Source organism: Salmo salar, chromosome ssa15 (assembly GCF_905237065.1).
Source record: "Salmo salar chromosome ssa15, Ssal_v3.1, whole genome shotgun sequence".
NCBI lineage: Eukaryota > Metazoa > Chordata > Actinopteri > Salmoniformes > Salmonidae > Salmo > Salmo salar.
The window spans coordinates 37,000,463-37,016,235 of record NC_059456.1 but is presented as its reverse complement, the minus strand read 5'-3'; the positions used below and the strand labels follow the sequence as shown (position 1 = coordinate 37,016,235).

At 42.5% G+C, this 15,773-nt stretch overlaps 1 protein-coding gene across 1 annotated transcript; it reads left to right on the top strand.

Moving 5' to 3' along the window:
- The first annotated feature begins 8,094 nt into the window (after window positions 1-8,094).
- Window positions 8,095-11,056, top strand: LOC106571365 (solute carrier family 35 member D3). Its single transcript, XM_045696072.1, has 3 exons — window positions 8,095-9,059; window positions 9,579-10,186; window positions 10,239-11,056. Exons 1-3 carry the CDS (start codon window positions 8,624-8,626, stop codon window positions 10,434-10,436), a joined length of 1,242 nt encoding a protein of 413 aa, XP_045552028.1. The 5' UTR covers window positions 8,095-8,623; the 3' UTR covers window positions 10,437-11,056.
- Window positions 11,057-15,773: the final 4,717 nt, after the last annotated feature.

Sequence of the window (15,773 nt, the reverse complement as noted above, 5' to 3'; positions counted from 1 at the left end):
TTAATTTCTCATCATATGAAATCACATGAGGACATCATCTCCATCCCTCAGATCACATGGAATCTCCTTTTGATGAGTGCAGTCTGTCTGTGTGTTCACAGGTGGTGGACTGCTCCTAGGTCAAAATCTACACACCTCCATGCCTGGCTGCCCCTCTGCCCAGTGCACCGCAGAGATCTCATAATTGGCCTGCTGCAAGGAACGGAGGACTTTTAGGACGGTGGTGGGTTTGCCAAAGCTTCCCTTCAGCTTTCATAGTGCTGCTATTAAGAGCCCCCACACACAACTGAGCCTGAATACAGATGGGAAAGCAGGGATTCCTCCTTAGCTCAACACACAGGTCTGGACTCTATCAATTATCTTTGATAAACTGTCCATTGCATTACAATGTTCAAATTAAATCAAACTTTATTTGTCACATGTGCCGAATACTTAGGATGCGCCAAATGCTCATTCTTAGGATATGAAAGTAAATGTCATGAATCTGACAGAAAGTTCTGTGATCCCTAGAGGAACAGTTGAGAGGAGAGATCCCTAATTTAGCCCTCAGCGATCCCAGCTTTGTGCTGCTTAATGCATAAGAGTTACAATGCTGAGGCCTGATCCAAATGTTCTCTGCAGCCATTTTTTTCTGTGAGTAATTATCATAATAAAAGTGACTGCACTCAGACTCTATGGGCACTCACTCTGTCTTTGAAGGTCTTACATGAAGCAGAGTCACTTCAGAGCTGTCTGGCATGGCACAGAACTGAAACATTTGCTATAACTCTCTTTGAATTAGTTATTTACAGTCTTTGCAATTGCTTTTTTTTGCAATTCATTGTCTTTCACCACTTTATTCTGTCGCCTATAGGCCTACTTTTATGTTAATGTTTATGTTCTTTTTTGTTGTTCATGTCTTATCAAGATTTGCTTAGAGCTATGGACTAAATTACTTAATGGCAATAGCACTGGATGCATTCTTATCACTCCTACAGTAATTCCTCCTTGTCGATATGGGGAAACTAACGGGGAATATTAGAATTTGCCTTTCTTGGCTCAAAATGTGATATCATCATGAAACATTCTAATTAAAAGTGTTGTTAATCTATTTTGTATGCCTATTGTATTTTAATTATCTGCCCTAATGTTGATTTTCCACACTGGAAGCTATATTGGCGTGGTCAAAATGAATCTATAGATATAGTTAAGACATCAGAGGCAGTAATGAGTGGTTGAGATAACATAGTGAGGAATTGAGGATTCTCCTCAAAGTTTTGTCTTAAGGAAAATGAACTGGGTCCATGTGCCCGGCTCCCCGTTTATCATGGCACGACAGACAAAGACAAAAGATTTAAGTGCCTTTGAATGGGGTATGGTAGTAGGTGCCATGCACACCGGTTTGAGTGTGTCAAGAACTGCAACGCTGCTGGGTTTTTTATGCTCAACAGTTTCCCGTGTGTATCAAGAATGGTCCACCACCCAAAGAACGAACATCCAGCCAACTAGACAGAACTGTGGGAAGCATTGGATTCAACACGGGCCAGCATCCCTGTGGAACGCTTTCGACACCTTGTAGAATCCATTCGAACTGATGAATTGAGGCTGTTCTAAGGGAAAAAAGAAGTGAAACTAATTTAATGTAGGAAGGTGTTCCAAATGTTTTGTACACTCAGTGTAGGTCTTCACTGTATCTGAGCATACACCACAGCCCTGGACTTCCCTACTGTATTTTCTTACATTTACATAATTTAGCAGACACTCTTAACCAGAGTGACTTACAGGAGCAGTTAAGGTTATGTGACTTGCTCAAGGGCACATAGACAGATTTTTCACCTAGTGGCTTGGGGATTCGAACTAGCGACCTTTCTGTTACTGGCCCAATGCTCTTAACCACTATAGGCTACCTGTCGCCCCATTGCATTGCTGTGGCGCAACAGTTGGCACCTTCTTGCTGAAACTGAAATGCTGTGCGTTGAAGCACTTGCAGTTGAGTTGCTTCTGTGTTGAGCACATGCAGCTGACATCACAATATATCAGATGGCATATCCACATATAAAGATTTAGACTCTACTTTAGACTGTAAAGATCTACACAGAAATGTTGATTGACAAGAATAGAATGCTCTCTCCAGTGACTTCACTCTAATACACCTATACACATGGCCTATGGACTGCTGTTTATATCACAGGAAGTTGGTGGCACCTTAACTGGGGAGGACAGGCCCGTGGTAATGGCTGGAGCGGAATGAGTGGAATGGTATCAAATACATCAAACAAATGGTTTCCATGTGTTTGATGCCATTTCATTTACCTTGTTCCAGCCATTATTATGAGCCGTCCTCCCCTCAGCAGCCTCCACTGCTATATATTCCTAAAGGTCACCTTTGGGCACGAAAAATTGTCCAACTCCGCCTCTTTCAAACAGAAATGGGGTGTGCCTTTGGTGGTTCATCAATGTGTCATTTTGGTTATGCGTAGCTAGTTCATTAGCTAAGCTAGCCACTGTAGCTACTGTAGCCAGTAACTCCTCCTGTATGTGTTGACTTCATTTCACAGGATTTGTTTTTGGACGGAAGGTGTAGAGATCGGTAAGAAATAGCACTTCTGTATCCAAATATCTTATTCATCCATTTTATATATATTTTTTTGCATTAAATGACCTGGTATGATGGTGCATTGATCAGTTATACAGTTTAAAGCCGTTATTTTTTGTGTTTTTGCCCAAAGTCGACCTATAACATGGAGAACATTACAGTCAACATATGCATGTGGTTATAAGAATAAACATAGACAATAATTCATTGGAATAATTGGAAAACTTCACAAACAAAGTGACAAACTCAACCATGTCACACTATTACAACCCTGCTATAGTCAAACAAGTATTGGGGTTGAGTGTGGCTGGGTTGAGTTTTTTGGCTCAAAATGTGCTCCTCATGTGGTGAAGAACAGGAGACGACATGGCATGCATGAAATTAAGAATTGGCTTATATTTTTGCAATAAAAAAGTTTCGATAAGTAATAGATTTCTATCTTTATTTCATGTAACAGAGTTGAGTTGTTGAGCATGAGGACACCAATCTAACAATAAATATACATTTAAAAAATATACAGTGAGGGAAAAAAGTATTTGATCCCCTGCTGATTTTGTACGTTTGCCCACTGACAAAGAAATGATCAGTCTATGATTATAATGGTAGGTTTATTTGAACAGTGAGAGACAGAATAACAATAACAAAAAATCCAGAAAAACGCATGTCAATAATGTTATAAAATGATTTGCATTTTAATTAGGGAAATAAGTATTTGACCCCTCTGCAAAACATGACTTAGTACTTGGTGCCAAAACCCTTGTTGGCAATCACAGAGGTCAGACGTTTCTTGTAGTTGGCCACCAGGTTTGCACACATCTCAGGAGGGATTTTGTCCCACTCCTCTTTGCAGATCTTCTCCAAGTCATTAAGGTTTCGAGGCTGACGTTTGGCAACTCGAACCTTCAGCTCCCTCCACAGATTTTCTATGGGATTAAGGTCTGGAGACTGGCTAGGCCACTCCAGGATCTTAATGTGCTTCTTCTTGAGCCACTCCTTTGTTGCCTTGGCCGTGTGTTTTGGGTCATAGTCATACTGGAATACCCATCAACGACCCATTTTCAATGCCCTGGCTGAGGGAAGGAGGTTCTCACCCAAGATTTGACGGTACATGGCCCCGTCCATCGTCCCTTTCGTGCGGTGAAGTTGTCCTGTCCCCTTAGCAGAAAAACACCCCCAAAGCATAATGTTTCCACCTCCATGTTTGACGGTGGGGATGGTGTTCTTGGGGTCATAGGCAGCATTCCTCCTCCTCCAAACATGGCGAGTTGAGTTGATGCCAAAGAACTCCATTTTGGTCTCCTCTGACCACAACAATTTCACCCAGTTGTCCTCTGAATCATTCAGATGTTCATTGGCAAACTTTAGACGGGCATGTATATGTGCTTTCTTGAGCAGGGGGACCTTGCGGGCGCTGCAGGATTTCAGTCCTTCACGGCGTAGTGTGTTACCAATTGTTTTCTTGGTGACTATGGTCCCAGCTGTCTTGAGATCATTGACAAGATCCTCCCGTGTAGTTCTGGACTGATTCCTCACCTTTCTCATGATCATTGCAACTCCACGAGGTGAGATCTTGCATGGAGCCCCAGGCCAAGGGGCAGGGACAGTTCTTTTGTGTTTCTTCCATTTGCGAATAATCGCACCAACTGTTGTCACTTTCTCACCAAGCTGTTTGGCGATGGTCTTGTAGCCCATTCCAGCCTTGTGTAGGTCTACAATCTTGTCCCTGTCATCCTTGGAGAGCTCTTTGGTCTTGGCCATGGTGGAGAGTTTGGAATCTGATTGATTGCTTCTGTGGACAGGTGTCTTTTATACAGGTAACAAACTGAGATTAGGAGCACTCCCTTTAATTAAGAGTGTGCTCCTAATCTCAGCTCGTTACCTGTATAAAAGACACCTGGGAGTCGGAAATCTTTCTGATTGAGAGGGGGTCAAATACTTATTTCCCACATTAAAATGCAAATCATTTTATATCATTTTTGACATGCGTTTTTCAGGATTTTTTTGTTGTTATTCTGTCTCTCACTGTTCAAATAAACCTACCATTAAAATTATAGACTGATAATTTCTTTGTCAGTGGGAAAACGTACAAAATTAGCAGGGGATCAATGTCACGACTCCCACCGAAGGTGGCGCCCCCTCCTGCTCGGGTGGTGCTCGGCGGTCGTCGTCACCGGCCTACTAGCTGCCACTGATTCCTTTTTGTTTCCCCCTTTGTCACGTCCTGACCAGCAGAGGGAGTAGTGGTGTAGTATTTTGGTCAGGACGTGGCAGAAGAAGTCTGTATGTGTTGTCTAGATTATCTGTTTCTGTGTTAGTCTTGTGACTCCTGATCAGGAACAGCTGTGGATCGTTTTTTCCTGATTGGGAGTCATATATTTAGGAGTATGTTTGTCACTTGGGTTTGTGGGTGGTTGTGCTAACACTGCTAGTCCTTTTGTTTGTAGTAAGCATGTTAGCCTGTTGTGAAGTTGTGTTTATTGGTTTCCTGTGTATACTTTGCTTTAATTTATTATTCTTTACATTAAAAGATGAGTATCCACATTCCGTCTGCAGTTTGGTCCATACAACACGGCTTCAACTTGTATGACACCCTTTCTGTTATTGTTTGCACCTGTCCTTAGTTGGGTTGATTAGCGGGGCTATATTAGCTAGTTGGCCCGCCTGCTCTTTGTACGGGATTGTTTATCTGTTAGTTGCTTTGTTACGCGCTGTGTTGTATTTAGCGCTAGTGCGTGGGTTGTCACTCACTGTGTTTTGTCCCCTGTGTTTGGGGCACTTTGATTTTTGTGTGCGCTGAGTTCGTTATTTGGGGTGGCAGGTGTTTTGCTGTGTCGCACATTAAAAAGCCATCACCCGTATCGCTGCTTCCTGCGTCTGATTACTCCTCCACTACGCCTAAGCATTACAATCAAATACTTTTTTCCCTCACTGTTGTTAAAGTAGCGTGAATTCGATCTGGTATCGGAACAAAATAGTCAGCACATAGTAACTTCTGATTTCTTTGTACTTTAATTAATGCAAACCCTTGAAGGGTAAATAGGTGGTTCGTATATACGGGCTCCCTGTAACACCTCGCAGGGAAAAACAGAGAACTGAAATGACATAAGTTCTTCCTTAAATACTTATTGACAGACGTAGTTCCCTCTCCCTGAGGGCCTGTCATAGTAGAGGCTTGGGTGTGGTTTAGACTTACTCCAGCCTATCGTTGGCGTGCAGGCTGGTCCCAGCCTCTAGACGCATCTTTGTTGCCAAGCATAGTTGTCTTCTAGCTTATCTTCATGTGTGTAACCGAGAGTCAGACACTCAAGGACAGTGCCTGTTTTTATGCTACAGCCATTCTCCCCTCTATCAGTTCCTCACATACACCTGTCCTTGAGCGGCCCCACAACCAGGCAGTGTGTGTGTGTCATGAGTCTACTCAGCCTACACTACTAGTCAGCACCTCTCCAGTTAGTCATGTCTATTATATGTTGCTCAATCTATGTTAATACAATATAAACCTCTTAGTGCATTACAGTCCATTCATACTTAGGCCTACATCTACTGTAAATGGTAATGCATCACATCTAATAAGTGAAATAAAACCCACCAATGTATATATAAAAAACGCATGACGTGCTTGTCTTTGCACTATATTGTTCAGAAGACTTGTATGATGTCACTTCCAGTTGATGACACAAGGATAAGTTCATTATTGTTATGGGTGTAATGATGGGACGGTGAGTCGGAAGCAGGTGCAGGTGAAACGTTTTAATAAAACAACAAAACCAAGAACACGACACTAACATAAGGCAGTACGTCGATACACAAGAACTATACCAACTGGTAAGTGAACATGGGAGAGTGACATATAAAGGGGAGGAAATGATTAAGGTAATGGAGTCCAGGTGTGAATCATAATGATTGATTAGGACGAGGAGCTTGTCGGCGAAGGTGGAGGATAAGGAGGAGCAGGAGACCATGGGGGAGATTGGTTGACGCAATGGGAGGATAGACTGAGGTATGCAATTTAATATTGTGATTTTAATCAATAATCATGCATTTATTTAAAAAAAATCCTCAACAAAAAAGCACAAATAGATGTTTACATCTACGGCAAAATCTATGACAAAATGCTTTCTGTCAGTTAATGTATGTGGACATCCCTTCAAATTAGTGGATTTGGCTATTTCAGCCACACCCGTTGCTGACAGGTGTATAAAATTGAGCACACAGCCATGCAATCTCCATAGACAAATATTGGCAGTAGAATGAACTTACTGAAGAGTTCAGTGACTTTCAACGTGGCACTGTCATAGGATGCCACCTTCCCAACAAGTCAGTTCATCTAATTTATGCCCTGCTAGAGCTGCCCCGGTCAACTGTAAGTGCTGTTATTGTGAAGTGGAAACGTCTAGGAGCAACAACGGCTCAGCCTTGAAGTGGTGGATCAGACAAGCTCACAGAACGGAATCGCCGAGTGCTGAAGCACGTAGCGCATAAAAATCGTCTGTCCTTGGATGCAACACTCACTACCGAGTTCCAAACTGCCCCTGGAAGCAACGTCAGCACAATAACTTTTTGTCGGGAGCTTCATGAAATGAGTTGCCATGGCCGAACAGCCGCACACAAGCCTAAGATCAAAATGCGCACTGGGTGTAAAGCTCGTCGCCATTGAACTCTGGAACAGTGGAAACACGTTCTCTGGAGTGATGAATCACGCTTCACCATCTGGCAGTCCAACAGACGAATCTGGGTCCAGCGGATGCCAGGAGAATGCTACCTGCCCCAATGCATAGTGCCAACTGTAAAGTTTGGTGGAGGAGAAATAATGGGCTGGGGCTGTTTTTATGGTTTGGGATAGGCCTTTTAGTCCAGTGAAGGGAAATCTTAACGCTACAGCATACAATGACATTCTAGATGATTCTGTGGTTCCAACTTTGTGGCAACAGTTTGTGGAAGGCCCTTTCCTGTTTCAGCATGACAATGCTCCTGTGCACAACGTGAGGTCCATACAGAAATGGTTTGTTGAGATCGGTCTGGAAGAACTTGACTGGCCTGCACAGAGCCCTGACCTCAACCCCATCAAACACCTTTGGAATGAATTGGAAGGCTGACTGCGAGCCAGGTCTAATCGCTCAACATCAGTGCCCGACCTCACTAATGCTCTTATTGCTGAATGGAAGAAAGTCCCCGCAGCAATGTTCCAACATCTAGTGGAAAGCCTTCCCAGAGGATTGGAGGCTGTTATAACATATATATAATAGGCTGTTATATCCATATTAATGCCCATGATTTTGGAATGAGGGTTTTGATGAGCAGGTGTCCACATACTTTTGGTCATGTAGTCATTGTAAATAAGAATTTGTCCTTAACTGACTTGCCTATATATATTTACACATTTAATTTAAAAAGCTTTTTTATGACCCAATACTTAAAATATACTTAAGGTAAGAGTGACTCAAATCGTACCGGTTTCATGGAATGACCCCTTTATTGTGAGTAAAATGTAACCGTTGTTGCGGCAAATGTGTTATTCCATAAGGCAAATTCAGCGCTTAATTAAGTGTTGCGCCCATGGAGCTCTCTGGTGCTAGAGGGGATATACAGTACTGGTGGGCTTATCCATATGCACGTCGCACTGTAGTTTAGTTCTTTCCCAACAGCTCTTCCAGCAGTCTCTGGTCTCTCTCTGCTGTATCCAACAGCATGGGAAGCAAAAGAAAGAAAGCTAGAACTTCTCCAACATGAGGTAATTTAATTGATGAAAAACGCATGCTGGCTGGCTGCAAATTTAAACAGACGCGTCAGAATACCCAAGCTTTTTTTCTCTTCAACGTTTTGGGACCAGCCTCTATTTGCGTTTACGGACCCCTTTATATGGAAAGGTCCTGCTTGCAATTAAAACCTTTTCCTGACATTAACAACTTAGACTTTTACAGCTGTGCGTTCAAGGAGGAAGACTGTACACTGTGTACACCACTTTATTCCAAGGGACTGAGTGTTCAATAAAGACTCACCAATATTTTCATTTTCTTGCTCTTGCGTAAAGGGAAATTCAAGGCAAGTATGGAAGTTTGTAAAGGTCGTTTACTTGGTATCTCAGTCGCTGTTGCTCATGGATTTTTCTCGGGATCGTTGAACATTTTACTAAAATTTCTCATCACGACTTATAACTTCAACTACCTCACTCTCATCCAGTGCCTCACCAGCACGCTGGCAGCGATTACACTGGAGATTCTGAGGAGACTGGGAAAAGTAGACATACCTCCGTTCAGTCTTCAACTAGCCAAAGTCTTCGGAGGTGTTTGTATTCTGTCCACATTACAGTCCACTCTAACACTATGGTCTCTCAGAGGACTGAGTCTACCCATGTATGTGGTTTTTAAACGGTGTCTACCGTTGGTCACCCTAGGCATCGGCGTGTGCGTTCTGAAGAACGGTATCCCGTCAGTGGGGGTCATAACGGCGGTGCTCATCACTACTGGAGGAGCAGCTTTAGCTGGTAAAATTACTCTTATTCAAATAACATTAACTTCTAATTGTACAGTCAAGTAAAGTAGAAATGAAACGTCATAATTGATTCTAAATAGCCTATACTACGCAGTAAGTTGTGATGAATGTGTATAGGCCTCAAACTGCATACCAGCAATAATCTATCCTGGAGTTTATATTACACATACACGAATGGGGTTAGTGTAAAAATAAAATAAAAAAACAAGCGATTACCACCGTTTTTTCTAGAAACGTCCCTTTGGTAAAGTATCCAGATGCAACAACTCTCAATGTTGCTGCTACTGTGAGGAAAGTTCAGCACCATGCTCTGTCCCCTTTACACCATACATTTAAGACGCACATCCTATCCATATGGATAGAATGTGTGTTAAAGATGTGGCTCCTCACTACCTTTTAATAATGCTCAGAGCATCAGGATACCTTACAATAGGTTTCACCCTGCAAAAAACTAATGTAATCACCATATTTTTTTTAATGTTCTCTCACCACTGTGTCTGTGTTTACTCAGGGTCTGGTGACGTGACGGGTGACACGTTTGGCTACGTGACGGGTGTCCTGGCTGTGATCATCCACGCCTCCTACCTGGTCTTGATCCAGAAGACCAGCACAGACAGTGAATATGGCCCCCTCACGGCCCAGTACTCCATCGCCATTATGGCCTCCCCAGTTCTCTTAATCTGCTCCATTGTCAGCATGGACTCCATCAACATGTGGAGCTACACGGGCTGGAGTAACCCCTTCATCTCAGGCATCTTCTCCCTCTGCATAGTCATCGGCTGTGCCATGAACTTCACCACGCTCCAATGCACCTACATCAACTCGGCCGTCACCACCAGCTTCGTGGGAGTGGTGAAGAGCATTGCCACCATCACAGTGGGCATGGTGGCCTTCAGCGACGTGGAGCCCACCAGCCTGTTTGTTGCCGGCGTTGTGGTCAACACTGTGGGTTCCATCACCTACTGCATCGTCAAGTACTTTGAGACCAGGAGGAAGACCCTCTACCAGGACCTGGAGGAGCAAAGCAAGGACGAGAGTCTGCCTGGACAAACTTACATTGAGAAGAAGCCTCCCAACGGAGACCTGGAGCCCCTGCCCAAATGGTCACGGATGGTCCGATGAAGGATCGATTGAACAGGTCCCCACACAGGACCACCTCCTCAATGATCAGAGCCTCAGTGACTACCCACTTCCAGACACCAGCAACAGCATGGAGTCTGTAGAACTCCAGAGAGAGGCCTTTCATAACGAGAACCAGGCCAACCAGTCTGTGAGTGACAGTTACCTAAGGGTGTGGAGGTCCATCCGTAACCTGCAGTTCTCCAACAAAGACACCTTAATAGATAATATGGAGGTGCAGAGCCCTTAATGGGGAATCACTCTAATTTCAAAGGGTGCATGTTTGGTCAGTCTTTTCTGTTTGTATGTTTTTTCTGTTTGTTTGTAAGACTGGTTGGACATTGGGCACTGATTTAATGTTTAGAGATCCGTATTTTTCTCATGAACATGCGCTTATGGAAGCAGCAAAGTATTTTTGAGAAGATGGAGTGTTTATATGAATTGGAAAGAATATACTGACTATTTATAAAAGCATTTATGTTTAAATGTTTTATATGGATTTATCACTCATATTAATAACAGGTGAATAGTTGATGGTAAATTGCTAAAACTAGGGGTCAAAGACATCTGATACCATAATAATGGAATACCTCCCCATCTTCCCCCAACCACTATTTTGCTGTATGGTGAACAAAATGAATTGTCCGTGTGACAGTGCATTGGGTAAGGTATGTTATAAAAAGATGAATACCAGTTGTTGTATGAATCATTTTATTTGCACATAATGTTACTGCCTGTCCAGATTCTGTAAGTGAAGAGCAATAGCAACTGACATTTGCATGTACAATGCAAAGTACATTTAAATGTTTTTATGAAACTCTTACACTGTGATGTTGGCCTCTTCTTTATGATAAATCCATTACATTGAAATCCATGGTAAATGTTTTACTTTCCATTGAGAAATCTTTTTGAATTACCAACAATAGATAACTGTTTTGGTAAGGTTCACTTAACATCAACACAATATAGGCGTACTGAACATTTCTCCCTGGGGCAGATATGAGGTAATTGTATTTGTGAGGAGATCATTCTCAGTAGAGCATATAGATCCTTAATGTCAACATTAGATTGGAAAGAGACTAGAGAATGACTTCGATCCTACAGAACACATCACTTCTCTTATTGGCTCATTAGTCAAAGTACACCACAAAGTACATCCCTCAGAGAAAGTCTCAACTGCTCTGGAGTAGAAAACAGCTATTTCACATCACACCCAAGGATGATGCCTGTGTCATGATTAAAGTAATACTGCATACATAGCTGTAAGGTAATGCATTCTCCAGTATGTCTTAGAACCCCTCCTTATCTAAACGCATGCAGTGAGAGTATGTCCTTCCAGCATACCTGCAGGGAGAGGAGAGGGAGAAGTGTGGGCAATCTGTCCCCTCACCAACCAGAAAGAGAGAGGCCTGCAGTCAGCACATTAGTTGCAGGAAAATCCATCCCAAATGGCTTTGAAATGCTTCATGGGACTCTTGAAGTACAGATAAACCAGGAACTCTGAGTGCTGATAACAGAGGACTTCCAAGAAAGAGGAACAGAAAAAAATTCAACTTTGTAAAGGAAAAGGGGTTGGTCGGTGAGTTTTATCACATCCTCTCTTTTTTTTGGGGGGGGGGGAATTCAGTCAAATGAACCAGGAAAGGAAACACCATGCAGTCTGAATGGTTTTGAAATTAAACAATATTCAAGATTGGCTGTTATGCTGCATTCCAATATTCTATTTTCAATTATGCTGTTATCCGGGTATTCTCTCTGTAGACCACTGATTGTGGAATCATAGAGGGATATTTAAACACCTCATTAACCATATCTGCATGGATGCTCCTAACTCCGTACAATCCAAACCGTGCAGCTACACTTTCTCATTTTGGCCTGCCCATCAGCACAGCCTCTTCCTAATCCTCATCTATGTGATAAGGAAACTACTTTAATGAAATGCAATCTGTTTTTTCCATTTTCCATTTTTGCTAGCACTTAGAGGTCCTTCAGAAAGTATTCACACCCTTTACTTATTCCACATTTTGATGTGTTACAGCTCGAATTCAAAACTGATTTAAAAAAATGTCATGTTTTTTTTGTACATTTGCACATTATTTTCAAAATTCTTTAAGCTCTGTTATGTTGGTTCAAATCAAATCAAATTTGATTGGTCACATACACATGGTTAACAGACTGTCACGGGCGTCGTAGGGATTGGACCAAAACGCAGCGGGAATGTGAATGCTCATTATCTTCTTTATTAAACAAAAAATGAACACCGAACAAAAAGAACGACGAAAACAGTCTTGTCAGGTGCAACAAACACTAAACAAGAAACAACTACCCACAAATCCCATAGAAAAAACACCCCTCTTAAAGAGGACCTTCAATTAGAAGCAACGAGGAGCAGCTGCTTCTAATTGAAGGTCAACCCAATAAGCACCACATAGAAATAGACATACTAGAACTAACATAGAAATAGACTAACAAGAACATAGCCCAACAAACCCCGAAACACTCTAAACAAGCAACCCCTGCCACGCCCTGACCAAACTACAATAACAAACAACCTATTTTACTGGTCAGGACGTGACACAGACGTTAATGCGAGTGTGGCGAAATGCTTGTGCATCTAGTTCCGACAGTGCAGTAATATCTAACAAGTAATCTAACAATTCCACAACAACAACCTAATACACATTAATCTAAGTAAAGGGATGGAATAAGAACATGTATATATAAATATATGGATTAGTGATGACCAAGCAACATAGGCAAGATGCAATAGATGGTATAGAATACAGTATAAATAGTTGAAGTTGGAAGTTTACATACACTTAGGTTGGAATCATTAAAACTCGTTTTTCAACCACTCTACAAATTTCTCGTTAACAAACTATAGTTTTGGCAAGTCGGTTAGGACATCTACTTTGTGCATGACACAAGTCATTTTTCCAACAATTGTTTACAGACAGATTATTTCACTTATAATTCACTGTATCACAATTCCAGTGGGTCAGAAGTTTACATACACTAAGTTGACTGTGCCTTTAAACAGCTTGGAAAATTCCAGAAAAAGATGTCATGGCTTTAGAAGCTTATGATAGGCTAATTGACATCATTTGAGTCAATTGGAGGTGTACCTGTGGATGTATTTCAAGGCCTACCTTTACATTCAGTGTCTCTTTGCTTGACATCATGGGAAAATCAAAAGAAATCAGCCAAGACCTCAGAAAATAAATGGTAGACATCCACAAGTCTGGTTCATCCTTGGGAGCAATTTCCAAATGCCTGAATGTACCACGTTCATCTGTACAAACAATAGTACGCAAGTATAAACACCATGGGACCACGCAGCTGTCATCCTGCTCAAGAAGGAGATGCGTTCTGTCTCCTAGAGATGAACGTACTTTGGTGCGAAAAGAGCAAATCAATCCCAGAACAACAGCAAAGGACCTTGTGAAGATGCTGGAGGAAACAGGTACAAAAGTGTCTATATCCACAGTAAAACGAGCCCTATATCGACATAACCTGAAAGGCCGCTCAGCAAGGAAGAGGCCACTGCTCCAAAACCGCCATATAAAAGCCAGACTCCGGTTTGCAACTGCAGATGGGGACAAAGATCCTACTTTTTGGAGAAATGTCCTCTGGTCTGATGAAACAAAAATAGAACTGTTTGTTCATAATGACCATCGTTATGTTTGGAGGAAAAAGAGGGAGGCTTGCAAGCCAAAGAACACCATCCCAGCCGTGAAGCACGGGAGTGGCATCATCATGTTGTCGGGGTGCTTTGCTGCAGGAGGAACTGGTGCACTTCACAAAATAGATGGCATCACGAGGGAGGGAAATTATGTGGATATATTGAAGCAACATCTCAAGACATCAGTCAGGAAGTTAAATCTTGGTCGCAAACGGGTCTTCCAAATGGACAATGGCCCCAAGCATACTTCCAAAGTTGTGGCAAAATGGCTTAAGGACAACAAAGTCAAGGTATTGGAGTGGCCATCACAAAGCCCTGACCTCAATCCTATAGATATTTGGGGGCAGAACTGAAAAAGCGTGTGTGAGCAAGGAGGCCTACAACCCTGACTCAGTTACACCAGCTCTGTCAGGAGGAATGGGCCAAAATTCACCTAACTTATTGTGGGAAGCTTGTGGAAGGCTACTCGAAATGTTTGTCCCAAGTTAAACAATTTAAAGGCAATGCTACCAAATACTAATTGAGTATTTCTGACCTACTGGGAATGTGCTGAAAGAAATAAAAGCTATAATAAATAGTCTCTCTACTATTATTCAGGTTTTTCACATTCTTAAAATAAAGTGGTGAGCCTAACTGACCTAAGACAGGGAATTTCTACTAGGATTAAATATCAGGAATTGTGAAAAACTGAGTTTAATTGTATTTGGCTAAGGTGTATGTAAACTTCCAACTTCAACTGTACATATGAGATGAGTAATGCAAGATATGTAAACATTATTAAAGTGTCATTATTAAAGTGACTAGTGATCCATTTATTAAAGTGGCCAATGATTTTGAGTCTGTATGTAGGCAGCTGCATCTCTGTGTCAGAGATGACTGTTTAACAGTCTGATGGCCTTGAGATAGAAGCTGTTTTTCAGCATCTCTGTCCCAGCTTTGATGCCCCTTTTCTGACCTCGTCTTCTGGATGGTAACGGGGTGAACAGGCAGCGGCTCGGGTGGTTGTTGTCCTTGATTATGTTTTTGGCCTTCCTGTGACATCGGGTGCTGTAGGTGTCCTGGAGGGCAGGTTGTACCAGGCGGTGATGCAGCCCGACAGGATGCTCTCAATTGTGCATCTGTAAAAGTTTGTGAGGGATTTAGGTGACAAGCCAAATTTCTTCAGCCTCCTGAGGTTGAAGGCTGTTGCGCCTTCTTCACCACACTGTCTGTGTGGGTGGACCATTTCAGTTTGTCCGTGATGTGTGCGCAAAGGAACTTAAAACTTTCCATATTCTCCACTGATGTCCCGTCGATGTGTGTATCGGGGTGCTCCCACTGCTGTTTCCTGAAATCCACGATCATCTCCTTTGTTTTGTTGACGTTGTGTGAGAGGTTGTTTTCGTGACACCACACTCCGAGTGCCCTCACCTCCTCCATGTAGGCTGTCTCATCGTTGTGTATAATCAAGCCCACTACTGTTGTGTCATCTGCAAACTTGATGATTTTGTTTGAGGCGTGCATGGCCATGCAGTCCTGGGTGAACAGGGAGTACAGGAGGGGGCTGAGCATGCACCCTTGTGGGGCCCCAGTGTTGAGGATCAGCGAAGTAGAGGTGTTGTTTCCTACCGTCACCACCTGGGGGCGGCTTGTCAGAAAGTCCATGATCCAATTGCACAGGGCGGGGTTGAGACCCAGGGCCTCAAGTAACTTCTTATTGGCAGGTAACTTCTTATGGGCAGGTGGGACGGTAGCGTCCCACCTGGCCAACATCCGGTGAAATTGCAGAGCGCGAAATTCAAACTACCGAATTATAAATATTTAACTTTCATAAAATCACAAGTATATTACATCAAAATAAAGCTTAACCTGTTTAGGATAGGGGCAGTATTTTCACGGCCGGATAAAAAACGTACCCGATTTAAT

What these genes read in the sequence shown, in the direction of transcription:
- LOC106571365 (XM_045696072.1), top strand. Translation starts at nt 8,624, where the DNA reads ATGGAAGTTTGTAAAGGTCGTTTACTTGGTATCTCAGTCGCTGTTGCT. An exon ending in TGGAGGAGCAGCTTTAGCTG is followed by an intron (nt 9,060 to 9,578) that starts GTAAAATTACTC and finishes GTGTTTACTCAG; the next exon opens with GGTCTGGTGACGTGACGGGT. An exon ending in AATGGTCACGGATGGTCCGA is followed by an intron (nt 10,187 to 10,238) that starts TGAAGGATCGAT and finishes CTCAATGATCAG; the next exon opens with AGCCTCAGTGACTACCCACT.